At 42.0% G+C, this 17,230-nt stretch overlaps 1 protein-coding gene across 19 annotated transcripts in view; it reads right to left on the reverse strand.

The window, feature by feature from the left end:
• THOC2 (THO complex subunit 2) overlaps positions 1–16,905 on the reverse strand; it is a 132,183-nt gene extending 115,278 nt beyond the window's left edge. For all 19 annotated transcript variants that reach the window (XR_010584235.2, XR_010584237.2, XR_012429866.1 and 16 more), the window contains exon 1: positions 16,823–16,905. Coding sequence is in view for 12 of the 19 variants with exons in the window: in XM_005594509.4 (XP_005594566.1) it covers positions 16,823–16,893 (71 nt within the window). In the remaining 7 variants the exon portion in view is untranslated. The remainder of the gene's footprint in view (positions 1–16,822) is intronic.
• Between the last annotated feature and the right edge of the window lie 325 nt (positions 16,906–17,230).

A 17,230-nucleotide genomic window follows, 5' to 3' on the forward strand; every position in this document is an offset into this window, starting at 1 on the left:
CATGTCTATTCAACAGAGTACTAAAAGTCCTTGCCAGAGCAACTGGGCAAAAAGAAGAAATGAAAGTTATCCAAACAAGAAAAGTGAAATTGTCTCTGCTGACAAAATGATCTTATATTTAGAAAATCCTAATGACTACACCATAAAATTGTTAGAAATAAATATGCTGTATCCATCAAGGCAAAAAAAATTTTAAAAAAAGAAATAATAAATAGGGTTAAGTTACAGGATATAAAAATCAACACACAAAAATAGGTAGTGATTCTATATGCTAACAATGAACTACCTGAAAAATAATTTTAATTCCATTTAAAATAGCTATAGCATTGCAAGAATGGCAAAAAGAGAAAAATAATAATAAAAATAAAATAGCTACAAAAAATAAAATACTTAGGAATAAATTTAACCAAGGAGGTGAAAGATCTATACACCAAAAAGTATCAAATGCTGATGAAAGAAACTGAAGATGACAAATAAATGAAAAGATATTCCATGTTCATTGATTATAATAATTAAGATTGTTTAAATGTCCATGCTACCCAAAGAGATATAAAGACTCAATGCAATCTCTATCAAAACACCAATGACATTTTTCACAGAAACAGAAAAATCCTAAAAATTTATATGGAACCAGAAAAAAAACGAATAGCAGCCAAGGCAATCTTGAACAAAAAGAAAAAAGCTAGAAGTATCCCACTATTTGACTTCAAGCTACAGTTGGCCCTCTGTATCCAAGGGGGATTGGTTCCAGGACCATCTGCCACACACACCAAATTCACAGATGCTCAAAAGTCCCTTATATATGGCATATATACAGTCATCCTTCTGTGTCCACAGGTTCCGCATCTGCGGATTCAACCAACTGTAGACAGAAAACACTTACAGTCAGTCCTCCATATCCACAGCTTTTGATTTGTTGTTGGTTGAATCTGTGGATGCGGCCAACCAACTAAATGTAAGGCCAGCCAACTATATATTACAAAACTAGGGTAATTAAAACAGCATGGCACTGGCATAAAAATAGACACATCAACTAACGGAATAGAATAGAGAGCCCAGATACTAATCCATGCATTTATAGTCAATTTTCAACAAAGGGTACCAAGAACACATTATGGGGAAAAAGGCAGTCTCTTCAATAAAGAATGCTGGTAAAACTTAATATCCACATACAGAACAATGAAACTGGACACTTACTTCACACCATATACAAAAACCAACTCAAAATGAATTAAAGACTTAAATGTAAGACCTGAAACTATAAAAATCCTAAAAGAAAAAACAGGGGAACAGCTACACAACATTGGTCTGGGCTACAGTTTTTTAGATTTGACCCCAAAAGCTCAAGTGATTAAAGCAAAAATAGACAAATGGGATTACATCAAACAAAAAAAGTTTCTATGCAGGAGGCCAGGTGCAGTGGCTCATACTTATAATCCCAGCACTCTGGGAGGCCAAGGCGGACAGATAACCTGAGGTCAGAAGTTCAAGACAAGCCTGACCAACATGGAGAAATCCTTCTCTACCAAAAATACAAAAATTTTCCGGGCATGGTGGCGCATGCCTGTAATCCCAGCTACTCAGAAAGCTGAGGCAGGAGAATCGCTTGGACCCAGGAGGCAGAGATTGCAACAAGCCAAGATCGTACCACCGCACTCCAGCCTGGAAAGCGAGACTCTGTCTCAAAAAAAAAAAAAAAGTTTCTATACAGGAAAGGAAACAATTAACAGTGTGATGGAGACAACCTATGGATTCGGAGAAAACACTTGCAAGCCAAACATCAAATATGGGTTTAATATCCAAAATATATAAAGAAGTCAAGGGGCCGGGCGCAGTGGCTCACGCCTGTAATCCCAGCACTTTGGGAGGCTGAGACGGGCGGATCACGAGGTCAGGAAAGCAACACCATCCTGGCTAACACGGTGAAACCCCATCTCTACTAAAAAATACAAAAAAATTAGCTGGGCGAGGTGGCGGGCGCCTGTAATCCCAGCTACTCGGGAGGCTGAGGCATGAGAATGGCGTGAACCCAGGAGGCGGAGCTTGCAGTGAGCTGAGATCAGCCACTGCACTCCAGCCTGGGCAACAGAGTGAGACCCTGTCTCAAAAAAAAAAATTAAAAAATTAAACATATTCTCAAAATAAAAGAAAATGGTGATGCCAGCCAGGCACAGTGGCCCATGCCTGTAATTTCAGCAATTTGCAAGGCCAAGGCAGGAACATTCGTTGAGGTCAGTTGGAGATCAGCCTGAACAACACAACAAGACTCTGTCTCTACAAAAAAGAAAAAAAGAAATAGGCATTGTGGTGTGAGTCCTAGCTACTCGGGAGGCTGAAGTGGGAGGATTGCTTGAGTCCAGGATTTCCAGGTTATGATGAGCTATGATTTCACTACAGCACTCCAGCCTGGGCAACAAAGCAAAATGCTATCTCAAAAACAAAAAATAAAAATAAAAAATAAATAAGCCTGGGTAACAAAGAGACCTCGTCTCCACAAAAAATAAACAAAAACTAGCCAGGCATGGTGGTGCAGGCCTATAGTCCCAGCTACTTGGGAGGCTGAGGTGGGAGGATCACTTGAGCACCAGAGGTGAAGGCTGCAGTGAGCTGAGATCACGCCATGCACTCCAGCCTAGGCAACAGAGTGAGACCCTGTCTCAAAAAAGAAAAAAAAAAAAAAATAGGCCAGGCCTGTGGCTCACACCTCTAATCCCAGCCTTTTTGGAGGCCAAGGCATGAGAATTGCTTGAGGCCAGGAGTTCAAGACCAGCCTGGGCAACCCAGCAAGACTCCATCTCTACAAAAAAAATTTTTAAATTAGCAGGTCATGGTGGCACATCCCTATAGTCCCAGCCTCTTAGGAGGTTGAGGCAGGAGGATCACTTGAGCCCAAGAGTTCAAGGTTACGGTGAGCTATGATTGCACCACTGCACTCCAGCCTGGGTGACAAAAAGCAAGAGCCTGTCTCTCGAAAAAAATTAAATAAAATAATGCAATTGTTATGAAAAACAGTATAGAGATTCCTCAAAAAATGAAAAGTAGAACTACCATATGATCGAGCATTCCTACTTCTGGGTATTTATCCAAAAAAATTTAAGTCAGGATCTCACAGAGATAGCTGCATTCCTATGTTCACTGCAGCATTATTTACAATAGCCTAGAGGTAGAAACAACCTAAATGTCCACCAACAGAAGAGTGAATAAAGAAAACGTGTTGTATATCAATGAAAGCAAACATTATTCAGCCATAAAAAAAAAAGGAAATCCCGTCGTGCTACAACGTGGATGAACCTTAAGGACAGTGTACTAAGGTAAGAAGCCAGTCACAGGACAAACACTGTATGATTCTACTTATATAAAGTATCTAATGTAGTCAAACTCAGAAGTGAAAAGTAGAATGATGGTTGTCAGAGGCTGCAGGAAGGGGAAAATGGGGAGTTGGTGTATAAGGGATACGAAGTTCAGCTCATAGAATATGAAAAAGATCAGATCAAAAGATCTGCTAACATTGTACTTAGAGTTGACAACATTGTACTGCTCACTTAAAATTTGCTAAGAAGGTAGATTTCATGTTGGGTGTTTTTTTTCCACAATAAAAAAGTTACTTAAAAAGTTGTTAATTTTGTTAAATCCTGAACCCTAAGAACATATTTTGGTTTTTTTGTTTGTTTGTTTGTTTGTTTTTTGAGACAGAGTCTTGCTCTGTCACCCAGGCTGGAGTACAGTGGCACGATCTTGGCTCACTACAGCCTCTGCCTCCCAGGCTCAAGCAATCCTCCCGCCTCAGCGTCCTGAGTAACTAGGATTACAGGTGTGCACAACCATGCCTGGCTAATTTTTGTATTTTAAGTAGAGATGGAGTTTCACCATGTTGGCCAGGCCAGTCTCGAACTCCTGACCACAAGTGATCTGCCCACCTTGGCCTCCCAAAGTGCTGGAATTACAGGAGTGAGCCACTGTGCCTGGGAAAGCATGTCTTTTTTTAAGAACACATCCTTTTGGCTGGGTGTGGTGGCTCACACCTGTAATCCCAGCAGTTTGGGAGGCTGAGGAGGGTCGATCACTTGAGGTCAGGACTTCAAGACCAGTCTGACCAACATGGTGAAACCCCATCTCTACTAAAAAATACAAAAATTAGCCGAGCATGGTGGTGCATGCCTGTAGTCCCAGCTACTCGGGAGCCTGAGGCAGCAGAATCGCTTGGACTCAGGAGGCAGAGGTTGCAGTGAGCCGAGATCACGCCACTACACTGCAGCCTAGGCGACAGTGCGAGACTCTATCTCCAAAAAAAACAAAAAAAAATTAAAAATTAAAAATAACACATCCTTTTAATAGCCTATGTGATGAAATTTAGAAGTTTGCATAAGTAATTTCTGCCACACACCCAAATACAACCACAGTATTTGTCTACAGGTGACGCACCTGTGCGACTATTAGAATTGTAAGCTGAACCAGCTTGATTTTATGAAACACCATTTTTTACTTGAAAGAAAAACAAACTACGGTTATTCAGACATGGGTCTTCCACGTGCATTTTCTCAAAAATGAACCAAGTGAGCCTGCCATTTCAAGGAAAACAGCAGAGTATTTGCTGCTGATGATATGCTTTTACACTGTTGGTGGGGGTGTAAATTAGTTCAACCATTGTGGAAGACAGTGTGGCGATTACCCAAGGATCTAGAACCAGAAATGCCATTTGACTCAGCAATCCCATTACTGGGTATATACCCAAAGGATTATAAATCATGCTGCTATAAAGACACATAAACACATATGTTCACTGCAGTACTATTTACAATAGCAAAGAATTGGAACCAACCCAAATGCCCATCAATGATAGGCTGGATAAAGAAAATGTGGCACATATACACCATGGAATACCATGCAACCATAAAAAAGGATGAGTTCATGTCCTTTGCAGGGACATGAATGAAGCTGGAAACCATCATTCTCAGCAAACTAACACAGAAACAAAAAACCAAACACCACATGTTCTCACTCATAAGTGGGAGTTGAACAATGAGAACACAAGGACACAGGGACGGGAACATCACACTGGGGCCTGTTGGGGGTTGAGGAGCAAGGGGAGGGAGAGCATTAGGACAAATACCTAATGCATGCGAGGCTTAAAACCTACATGACGGGTTGATAGGTGCAGCAAACCACCATGGTACATGTGTATCTATGTAACAAACCTGCACATTCTGCACATGTATCCCAGAACGTAAAATTAAAAAAAAAAGAAAGACAGTTGTAACACATGCAGTGTAACCCAAAAAGGGCTCAAATACAGACTATAATAAGAACCCCTACAAATCAGTGAAAGAAACTCAAGCAACTCAACAGCAAAAAAGGCAAAAGATATGACAGAGACCTTTCACAAAAAGAAACAAGAACTCCAGGCCAGGCGTGGTGGCTCATGCCTGCAATCCCAGCACTTTCGGAGGCCAAGGTGGGCTGATCACCATAGGCCCGGAGTTCAAGACCAGCCTGCCCAACATGGTGAAACCCCGTCTCTACTAAAAATACAAAAATTAGCTGGGTGTGGTGGCACACACCTGTAATTCCAGCTACTCAGAAGGCTGAGGCACAAGTATCGCTTGAACCCGGAAGGCAGAGGTTGCAGGGAGCTAAGATTGCGCCACCACCACACTCCAAACTGGGCGACAGAGCAAGACTCTGTCTCAAACAACAAAAAATAATAATAATAAGTACTCCAAATGACCAACAACATATAAAAAGATGCTCATGAAAATATAAGCCACAGTAAAATTACATACATATTTACAAAAAATTTAAGTCTGACAATATCAAATGTAGTGACAATGTGAAACAAGGTCAACTCATACACTGCTGGTGGGAGTGTACACTGAAATAGCTTGGCAATATCTAACAGAGCTAAAGTGTAACCTATAACCCAGAGATTCTACACCTAGTATATACTCCACAAAAACACATGCTTGTATACACCAAAACTGTTGTATAATGTTTCTATTGGCACTGTTAGTAATAGCCGAAAACTAGAAGCAACAAAAATGTTTATCAACAAGACAGCATAAAAATAAACACTGGTATACAATGGAGTATCTTGCAACTATGAAAATGAATGAACTAAAAAAAAAGGAAAATCAATGAACTGCAAACATACAATATGGATGAATCTTAAAGTCATAACTGTTGAGCAAAAGCAGCCAGATACAGTAGGATAAATATTCAATTTCATTTATATGAAGTTCAAGAAAAAAATTAAACATATTTGGTAATGACACTGCAAAGAAAAGCAAGAAAGTTCCTTTGAGCTGAAGATGCAAGGTTAAAAAAAGAGAAAAATCAAGAAAGAGGAAAACCATAAATGTCAGGATAATGGTTACTACATGGGAGGTGGGAAAGGTTTGATTGGGAACAAATGGTATGTTGCCTTAACCTGGGTGTAAGTTACATGGGGGTGCATCTTACAATGACTCTTTAAGCTCTATATTGAGGTTTCATGACTTCTCTGTATTTTTGTTACATTTCATAATTTAGAAAAAAAATTCTTCCAAGGTGCACAAGGCTTTAAAGAGAGCCAATGAATTCATATAGAAGAGTTTCTTACTCTTTTGTATCTAGTAATCCTTTTTCTAGTCAATGAAACAAATAATTTTAAGACTTAACAGAACCTGTTTATATATCATGTAATCCTTTTTCTAGTCAATGAAACAAATAATTTTAAGACTTAACAGAGCGGCCGGGCGCGGTGGCTCACACCTGTAATCCCAGCACTTTGGGAGGCTGAGGCGGGCGGATCACAAGGTCAGGAGATCGAGACCGCAGTGAAACCCCGTCTCTACTAAAAATACAAAAAATTAGCCGGGCATGGTGGCGGGCGCCTGTAGTCCCAGCTACTCAGGAGGCTGAGGCAGGAGAATGGCATGAACCCAGGAGGCGGAGCTTGCAGTGAGCTGAGATCAGGCCACCGCACTCCAGCCTGGGCGACAGAGCGAGACTCCATCTCAAAAAAAAAAAAAAAAAAAAAAAAGACTTAACAGAACCTGCTTATATATCACATCTAAGGCTAAATAAGATGCCAGATTACAATCATCCACAGAGAGATTATCTACTTTGCAGATTACACGTAACCTTGCAGCTCACCTCTGTGTCTTCTGACTGTGTCAATACTGTATCATCAGGATGAGCAGGGTAAGGTTATTAAAAGTCAGCAGAGTAAACTTTTGCTAGTCAACAATTCACTTCCAGGTTTCACAAAAGTATGTTCAAAACCAAAGAATAAAAAGGCAATGGAAGCCGGCAGCTGTGGCTCACACCTGTAGTCCCAGAAGTCTAGGAGGCTAAGGTGGGTGGATCATTTGAGGTCAGAAGTTTAAGACCAGCCTGGCCAACATGATGAAACCTTGTCTCCACTAAAAATATAAAAATTAGCTGGATGGCTGGGCGCGGTGGCTCAAGCCTGTAATCCCAGCACTTTGGGAGGCCGAGACGGGCGGATCACGAGGTCAGGAGATCGAGACCATCCTGGCTAACACAATGAAACCCCGTCTCCACTAAAAATACAAAAAAATTAGCCGGGCGTGGTGGCGGCACCTGTAGTCCCAGCTACTCGGGAGGCTGAGGCAGGAGAATGGCGGGAACCCGGGAGGCGGAGCTTGCAGTGAGCCGAGATCGTGCCACTGCACTCCAGCCTGGGTGACAGAGTGAGACTCCGTCTCAAAAAAAAAAAAAAAAAAAATTAGCTGGTTGCGGTGGTGCGCACCTGTAATCCCAGTTACTCTGCAGGCTGAGGCAGAAGAATGACATGAACCCAGGAGGCAGAGGTTGCAGTTAGCTGAGACTGCATCACTGCACTCCAACCTGGGCAACAGAGCGAGACTCTGTCTCAGAAAAAATAAAAATAAAAACTAAGGGCAATGGAGAGCATTTACTAAATTAAATATTTAGTTTGAAAATGTCAGGCCAGGCATAGTAGCTCACGCCTGTAATCCCAGCACTTTAGGAGGCCAAGTTGGGTAAATTGCTTGAGCTCAGGAGTTCGAGACCAGCCTGGTAACATCACCTGAGCTCAGGAGTTCAAGACTAGCCTGGGTAATGTGGTGAAACCCCGTCTCTACCAAAAACACAAACAATTAGCAGAGCATGGCGGCACGCGCCTGTGGTCCCAGCTACTCAGGAGGCTGAGATGCGAGGATCGCCAGAGCTCAGGAAGTTGAGACTGCAGTGAGCCAAGATCGCACCAGTGAGCCATGATCGCACCACTGCACTCCACCCTGCACTCCAGGGTGACAGAGCAAGATCCCATCTCAAAAACAAAAACAAAGAAAGAAAATGTCATTTAGCTATTAAACATTTCTCACTAAAAAAAAATTATTCTGAGAATATCTTATGAATGGTAAGCTGGTGTAAGTTTGGTCCCAAGCACTTTCAACTACTTCCCTGGAGACTAGACAGGCCTTCTAATGGGTTGAGAAGAGAACAGTGGTTGGTTAAGAACACTGGTTAAGGCCGGGCGCGGTGGCTCAAGCCTGTAATCCTAGCACTTTGGGAGGCCGAGATGGGCGGATCACAAGGTCAGCAGATCGAGACCATCCTGGTTAACACAGTGAAACCCTGTCTCTACTAAAAAATACAAAAAACTAGCCGGGCGAGGTGGCAGGCGCCTGTAGTCCCAGCTACTCGGGAGGCTGAGCCAGGAGAATGGCGTAAACCCGGGAGGCGGAGCTTGCAGTGAGCTGAGATCTGGCCACTGCACTCCAGCCTGGGCGACAGAGCTAGACTCCGTCTCAAAAAAAAAAAAAAAAAAAAAGAACACTGGTTAAAGCTGGGTATGCTGGCTCATGCCTATAATCCCAACACTTTGGGAGGCCTAAGTGGGAGGATCACTCGAGCACAGAAGTTCAAGACCAGCCTAGCCAACAAGTGAGACCCCATCTCTACAAAAAAAAAAAAACAGGCCGGGCACGGTGGCTCAAGCCTGTAATCCCAGCACTTTGGGAGGCCGAGACAGGCGGATCACGAGGTCAGGAGATCGAGACCATCCTGGCTAACACAGTGAAACCCCATCTCTACTAAAAAACACAAAAAAACTAGCCAGGCGAGGTGGCGGGCACCTGTAGTCCCAGCTACTCGGGAGGCTGAGGCAGGAGAATGGCATAAACCCGGGAGGTGGAGCTTGCAGTGAGCTGAGATCCGGCCACTGCACTCCAGCCTGGGTGACAGAGCGAGACTCCATCTCAAAAAAAAAAAAAAAAAAAAAACAGAAAAAAAATATTAGCCGAGTGTGGTGGTGCGTGCCTATAGTACCAGCTACTTGGGAGGCTGAGCTGGGAGGATCACTTGAGCCTGCAGGTCAAGGCTGCAGTGAGTGGTGATCCTACCACTGCACTCCAGCCTGGACAGCGTGGGGAACAGATTGAAACCCTATCTAAAAAAAAAAAAAAAAAAAAAACCACTGATTAAGCTTCTATTTTCACAAAATATGTTAAACCTAAGTTTATCTGGAATATAAAACAAAATCAATCTTCCTTCCAGTAGGCAACATAGAAATAATATCTGCTTCAGATTAGCATCAGAAGATATAACCTAAAAATGCCATCTAGGTCTTTTGCGGAGAGGAGATATATAAGTATATCAAGATTGCTTCAATATTTACTATGAAGTATTAAAACAATTCCTTCTTTGGGTTCCTATTTCCCCTATAGGGTCAATTCCCTTTAGAATATAATAGCAGGAGCCAGGCACAGTGGCTCACACCTATAATCCCAGCACTTTTAAGAGGCCGAGGAGGGCAGATTACTTGAGGCCAAGAGCTGGAGACTAGCCTAGCCAGTATGGTGAAACCCTGTCTCTACTAAAACTACAAAAATTAGCCAGGCTTGGTGGAGCATGCCTGTAACCCCAGCTACTCGGGAGGCTGAGGCAGGAGAATCACTTGAACCCAGGAAGCGGAGGTTGCAGTGGGCCGAGGTCGCACCACTGCACTCCAGCCTGGGCGACAGAGTGAGACTCTGCCTCAAATTATAATAATAATAATAGCAGGAAGCACCATGTCTTTGAAAGAAGAATTTAAGAGAATAAAGTAACTCATCTTTCCCTTTGTACTCAGGCTACTAAAATGCAATTTCAAATATTCCTTCATACAGAAAAAGAGAAAAAATAAAAAGAGGAAAGGAAAAGGAAAGGATGAGAAAGAAAGAGAAACAAAATAATTGTTTAAAATTCTTCCTTATTCACTTGAGCCTGGGAGGTCAAGGCTGCAGTGAGCCAAGATCATGCCACTGCACTCCAGCCTGGGCAACAGAGTGAGACCCTGTCTTAAAAAAAAAAAAAAAAAAAAAACTTTTCCTTATAACAATGCATTTGCTTCCTCACATTTCCAACAGTTTTATTTCTATTTAACAATCTTAATGCACATCTTTTGCAAAAAGCCTTCCAATGGTTGGGGGGAAGAGGTTGCGTCAGTGTTGCAAACTCCTACCTAGACTAATGGTACAGTCATCATTACATAACTTTAAGAAATAACTGAAATATAATTCTATATTGTCAGTCACCAGGCTACAAACATGTTCATTAGGACACAGATGACAATGTCATCATGAACTATTAGAATCTCAAAGATTTGCTCAAGTTGCATATGGAACCATTGAAAGGTTATTACAACAAGGCAATTTGTTTGCATAATAGATACTTATATTTCCCTAGTATAAAAGAGGTATTCCTTTGGCTGGGCGCAGTGGCTCATGCCTGTAATCCCAGCACTTTGGGAGGGTGAGGGGGAAGGATCACTTGAAGCCAGGAGTTTATGACCAGCCTGGGCAATATAGCAAAACCCCATCCCTATACATACACACACACAAAAAAAATGTTTTTAATTAGCCAGGCATGGTGGCATGCTCCTGTAGCCCCAGCTATTCAGGAGGCTGAGGCAGGAAAATCCCTTGAGCCTGGGAGGTCAAGCCTGCAGTGAGCCGTGATCGTATGACTGCACTCCAGCCTAGGTGACAAAGCAAGACCCTGTCTCAAAAAAAAAAAAAAATTAGTTAAAAATAACTTTTTTAATAAAAAAATAAAACAGGTATTCCTTAGTTATAACAAGAAACTAAAAACAAACACTAAGAATTTTCCGCCAACAAGTAGATGTATCTGTGCTCTTCTCCCTAAGTGATTCACTAACAGAAGCCCACCAAGGATTCTTAAAGAAACTGTTTCTGAACGTTACATTTGTCTTACTATACACCTGCCTAATGGTTTTAGGTCACTAACCTAAATTATAGGGAAAGGAACAAACAAAACTACCTCTAATAGTTGCCCACTTTAATATGGCTTAAAAATAATCAAATTTTCTGTCTTAGTCCAAATTGAAATTATTTTAATCCCTTAATAACTTTCAAATACTTGAGTTTACCATTTTTCCACTTTTTAATTTATTTTTTTAAATAAAAATAGAGACAGGTTCTCGCTATGTCACCCAGAGCTCTCCTGGGCTCAGGCGATCCTTCCTCCTGCCTCAGTTGCCCAAGTAGCTGGGATTACAGGTGTGTGCCACAGTGCACGCCACCACCACCTCACATGCCACCATGCCAGGCATTCGTTTTTTTCCACTTTTAAAATTGTTTAGTGCTATTATGGAGATGCTGTCTCAGGTCCCTGAGAACGAGGACAGAATCTACTTTCTGTCAAAAGATGTATGGAAAACTGAATAAAATGTCTGAGGTTCCTTCAAGGACTTAAAAGGTATTTTGTGAATACTTCTTAACATGGGTATACGGCTTTTCATCTTACTTGTTCCCATTTTCCAGTAAAAAGGAAACAGAGTCACAAGCTTAAATTACTTGATTATGCTCACATCGCAAATGTGGCTTTCATATATAAAAAGCTGATGCTATTTACGCTTCACTTAATTCTTTAAAACAAGACAACAAAAAGGTTAAATGTAGTTAAGCAAAGTGCTACCTCTATTATCATTTGTAGAACAGAAACAAAACCCACAAAAATGAATACTGGGACAATATAGTTTTATCTTGTAGAAACATGCATTTAAAAGAAAAAGAAACAGGAAATGTTAAAAAAAAAAAAAAGAAAAAGAAAAAAAGACAACAGGAGTTGCCGCACTTACAGCAGGAAAAAAGCGCAAGTGTATTGACAGCACTCACCCTACCTAAACATTAAAGCATTACAGAATATATATATATATTTTTTTTTTTTTTTAACAAACAAGGCAGTAGCCTATACAACCTCCTGACATTGCTTCAACATTTCTTGAAGAATGTTTCTCTTCCCAGGAAAACAGACTAAGACTTATACTTAGTTTATGAATACAGGTCGAAATGGGAAATTAAATACGAAATGAAAACTGAGACATCAAGAAAAGGTTTCAGATAAAGCTTTGGCTGAATTTGGAGCAACTTTGCGAGGAAAAAAAGACTCAACCACCAAGACTAAAATTTCTTAGAATGATTATAACCCTCTACCTAGAATTCTCCAAGAAATTCAGATCATATGGCATGTTTTGAACAACCAAATGTACTTAAATAAGTTCTAGAATGTTTAAAATAATGTCGTAGCAGCAGAAGAAAAAGAGTAGCAATCAAAACATTTGGCAATTAAATTTTAAAACTTTATTATAACTACCATTAATAAGGTAAGACCTAACAAAACTTCCTAATTGAGATACCTAAAATAAGCTATTCAAACAAACAGATGATATTCAACAAACATAAGTATTTCAAAATTAGACTAAGTATTAACATGAGGCTAGCATCTTCAGATTAAGAGCTTCGAATATCAATTCTCCATTAAGGTTGCTTGTGATAAAGAAATGTTGAGTTCACTGTGTTAATGATTTCTATCAAAACCAGAATTCTCCACCGGATCTACCAGTACATGCAAGTTTATTAGCTTAATCATGGCAAGTTCTACGTCAATATAAAATAATCAAGAAACTAAAACTAATTCCAAAATTAAGTGATCAAATACATATCTTTCAGAATTTGAAAGAGTTTGCATTTAGATATAAGTATTATTGGAAATTACAATTACATTTTGGTAGCCCTCCTTTGCCCTTCTGAGCCCTCTTGGAAAAGGTCATTCTTTAAGAGTTCTATAATTTAGCATTAAAAACATAATTGGTATCTGGAAACATAATGGGATATCTAGGTATGCGATGGATGGACCATTCAGATAGGCAAAATACAGTTTTACTTTTCTCCCTAATTACCTAATAAAACATTCTTCAAAGCCAAGACCTTCCATTTAATAGACAGTTGTTTTTCATGGCATACAATTAAGAATTTGCCCTATCTGAAAGTTATAAAATATCCCATACATCTCATATGTTGCTTTCAACACTAGTTGACAACCACCCCCAGAAAAGATTTATGGTGGTAAGAACTGACAGACAAGAAATGAATTAACAACCTCATGAAATACATCACATTATTTTTAAAAAAGGTAATTTTCAGTCAAGTTAAAGCTTATCTGCTAATTTATCTTGTTAAAAAGGAAAAATTCACCCAAGGTATAATTTTAAATATTGGTCATATTCTAAACGCCAAATCTATAAATAGATTCACTAATAATTTGGTGGCACACTACCTTCATTTTTAAATTTTCCCGTTGCTCTTTTATATTTCAGAGGCTGTTTTCAGACAAAGGAAAAATGTTTTTTGTATTATTTGCACCACCACGTATTCTGCCTAGTAATATGAAAATGCTAACACCTATCTTTAAGAAGATACAAAAACTCCAAAGACATGCTATATGCAACAAAGTTTTCATAGAGGGAAAACAGGTCAAATAAACTGAAACTAAGTACTGAATGGTGATGTGTTTAACTATTTAAAATAGCTTATTATGTTACACAATTTTAAACTCTCTTCCTGTAACAGAATGCAATCATAAAACTGACTATACTGATTTGGATCTACTATAATTCAATCCACATTCCACAAGTCATGCAATAACTACATACACGTAAGTTCTAATAACAGTTTTTTTGTTGTTATTTTTGTTTTGTTTGTTTTTGAGAAAGAGTTTCGCTCCCATTGTTGCCCAGGCTGGAGTGCGACAGCTGCGGATCTCAACTCACCGCCACTTCCGCCTCCCGGGTTCAAGCGATTCTCCTGCCTCAGCCTCCCGAGTAGCTGGGATTACAGGCATGTGCCACCACGCCTGGCTAATTTTGTACTTTTAGTTGAGACGGGGTTTCTCCATGTTGGTCAGGCTGGTCTCGAACTCCTGACCTCAGGTGATCCACCCACCTCGGCCTCCCAATGTGCTGGTATTACAGGCGTGAGCCACCTCACCCGGCTTCTAATAACAGTTTTGAAGCAGCTCTTCAAATATAAGAACTATGACAGGTAGCATGTATTATATAAATACACATAATGTGAACCTAAAATTCCATTTTTTCTAGGTATTTCGACCTCCTACATCACTTTTTCTCCAACCATTACCAGTCAGAAGCCAAGCAGAATTTCACCTTGTAGCCCTAATACCACTCATTCTAAGGTGGGAGCAATAACAGTAAAACTGTTGGGAGGCCGAGGCGGGCGGATCACGAGATCAGGAGATGGAGACCATCCTGGCTAACACGGTGAAACTCCGTCTCTACTAAAAATACAAAAACTTAGCCGGGCGTGGTAGCACGTGCCTGTAGTCCCAGCTACTCGGGAGGGTGAGACAGGGAGGCTGAGACAGGAGAATCGCTTGAACGCGGGAGGCAGCGGTTAGTGAGCCGAGATCGCGCCACTGCACGCCAGCCTGGGCGACAGAGCGAGACTCCGTCTCAAGGGGAAAAAAGAAAAGCAAAACTGTCAAAAAACAGTAGCTGAAAGGAGGAAGCTGAGCAATCTACAAAGATAACAGCCCCTAAATAAATGAGCTGGCTTTAAAAGTAAACAAAACAGTGAATTGCTTTACGAGTTTTGGTGGATTACCCTAATATGGATGAAGATGATGGTCTGGCTGGGTAACTTCCCATCTTGCCTTCCCCAAACTTGATGGCTATTTGTCAACTAGCTATCAAACGTGATGGCTATTTGTCAACTAGCTAACAAACTTGATAGCTATTTGTTAACTAGCATGTACGAGGATTTGTAAAATATTCATTACAGTTAAAAACGAAGGTTTATCAAATAGTCTTCTCTGACAATTAATAAACCAATAAGCACTCTAAGCATATGCTGGGGGGGGGGGGGGGCGTGCGTGGAACCGAAAGAAATATGAGACATAGTCCCTATCTTTCAAGGGCCTCTCAATTCATTACAGTGCAAGAGTAAAAACACATGAAGGAGTCAGAGACCAATTAATTGCTAACCAGAGTGGTACAGACTTTAAGTGCATGAGCTGTCCTGAGAAGTTTAAATATCTAAAGGTTGGAATAATATTACTTTTAATAGCTATCACTTGAGCACTTACTATAAGCCAAGTGCTTTACAGGCATTATTTAGTCTTCACAACAATCCTTTGAGTAGAGTACTTATTATTCCCAATTTACTCAAGGGGAAACAGTCCAAGTGGTTAAGGAACTTACCCAAGGTCACTCGGCTAGTTAAGTGGCTAAGACAGCCGCTTATTTAGGGAATTCTAGCGCTCACACTGTTAAGACTTCATACAGCAGTGCGGGGGGTGCGGGGGAGGAAGCCACATAGGCTGGCACTATTACAAGCGCGGGATCCGGCAACGCGTTCCTCGTGTTTCGTTCCAAGTAATGAAGTTACAAAGATCTGAATCTTTAGCATGAGCCACGGTAAACTGGCTACTAGAAATGGAGAGGGGTGGGCAAGGACGACAAAAATGGCTAACAAGAGTTAATTTCATCCAGGGTTGAGCGTTAGCATCTAAAAGCGATCCAGAGAAGGAAATGAGAAGCTGTTATTAATATGTTTTCTTAAATCTGAGGTTTGCTTTGCTGCTTAAACGACTTTTTTCAGGGAGAGGGGAGGAGGGAGCGCTCTAATGTGGGGGCGAGAAGACTAGGGGTATGGCAAATTACTGTTTTCGGCGTTACGGGGGAAAAGTTTCACGACTAAAGGAAACGCGTTATCCTAGGTACTCGAGAAGCTTGGAGAGTTGCCAGAATTAGTTGCAGTCCCAGGATAAAATGGGGTTTAGGGAACATTTAATGACGAAAGTTAAATCCAACCCTGAATAGCTCTAAGGTGAACAGACGGAGCAAAGAAATGTCTGTAGTTCTTCAGGGAAAGCGGCAATCCCTGCCACACTTCCCCACGGCGCTACGCGAGGCCGGGACAGTCAAGAGACCGCTCCCCGGGAGGACGAGAGGTGCCAAACCGGGTTCTTCGCGGCGCCCCGGGCTTCGCGGCAGCGGGCGAAGAGGAGGGGAGGGAATCCGGGACGGTTCGCCCTCCTCGGACTTCAGGCAGAGGAGGCGCCAAGCTCCAAACTGCGGAGTCCAACGGGTGCAGAGTGAAGAAATGGGACAGAGAGAAATGGAAAGTCCGAATCGCCCCAGCGCAGCCCCATAAAGATAAAGGAGCCCAGTGAGATCAAGCGAAAAGGGGGACACAAAAAGAGACCAAGAGGGAGCGCAGAGACCTGCAGGGGCGGAACAGGAGTTCTACTAAGAGGCTAAAGAAAGCCGAGCTACCGCAGGCAGTAGCGATTTCTGGGAGGCCAGGGAAGTAAAGAGGTCCGCGGCGGTTAACAGCACCTCTCCCCGAGTTCGAAACTCCTAGCCGACCATCCACGCCCGCCGCCCGGGTGGGGGAGGGGGTACATCTTCCCCCCCCAACCTCCCACCACAGGTGAGAGTGCAGCTGACGCCCTGGCCCGGCCCGGCAGTGCGCCTGCCTCCGGCCCGAACACTCACAATTCGCCTCTCCCTGATTTCTCCCAGTTCTTTATCCACTCTGCAGGAACCACCACAGCCGCGGCCGCCATCTTCCTCTCACTAGTAGCAGAGGCCCGGATGTGTAGCACGCGAGCGAAGGGTCAAAGGGGAGCACCGCCCACGAGGAATGCCGGGAGCTGAGAGTTCGTTTTTCGATTTCCCGCCCCACTTTCCTCCCCACCCAGCGGAAACCCGAGGCCCGGCAGCCAACGACGTGGAGACTCGCGGGCTCCTTTGCGAAGTTACTCCGCGGGCTGCGCCGTCCGAAGTCCTCAGCCTTTCCATTAGAACAGAAAAATGCCATCCACGGGCCAACAAGTAGACCTTATCTTCTTCCATAGTATCTACCCCAACCACTAATACAAACACGCATTTTTCAAGCACCTA

This window comes from Macaca fascicularis, chromosome X (genome assembly GCF_037993035.2).
Source record: "Macaca fascicularis isolate 582-1 chromosome X, T2T-MFA8v1.1".
NCBI lineage: Eukaryota > Metazoa > Chordata > Mammalia > Primates > Cercopithecidae > Macaca > Macaca fascicularis.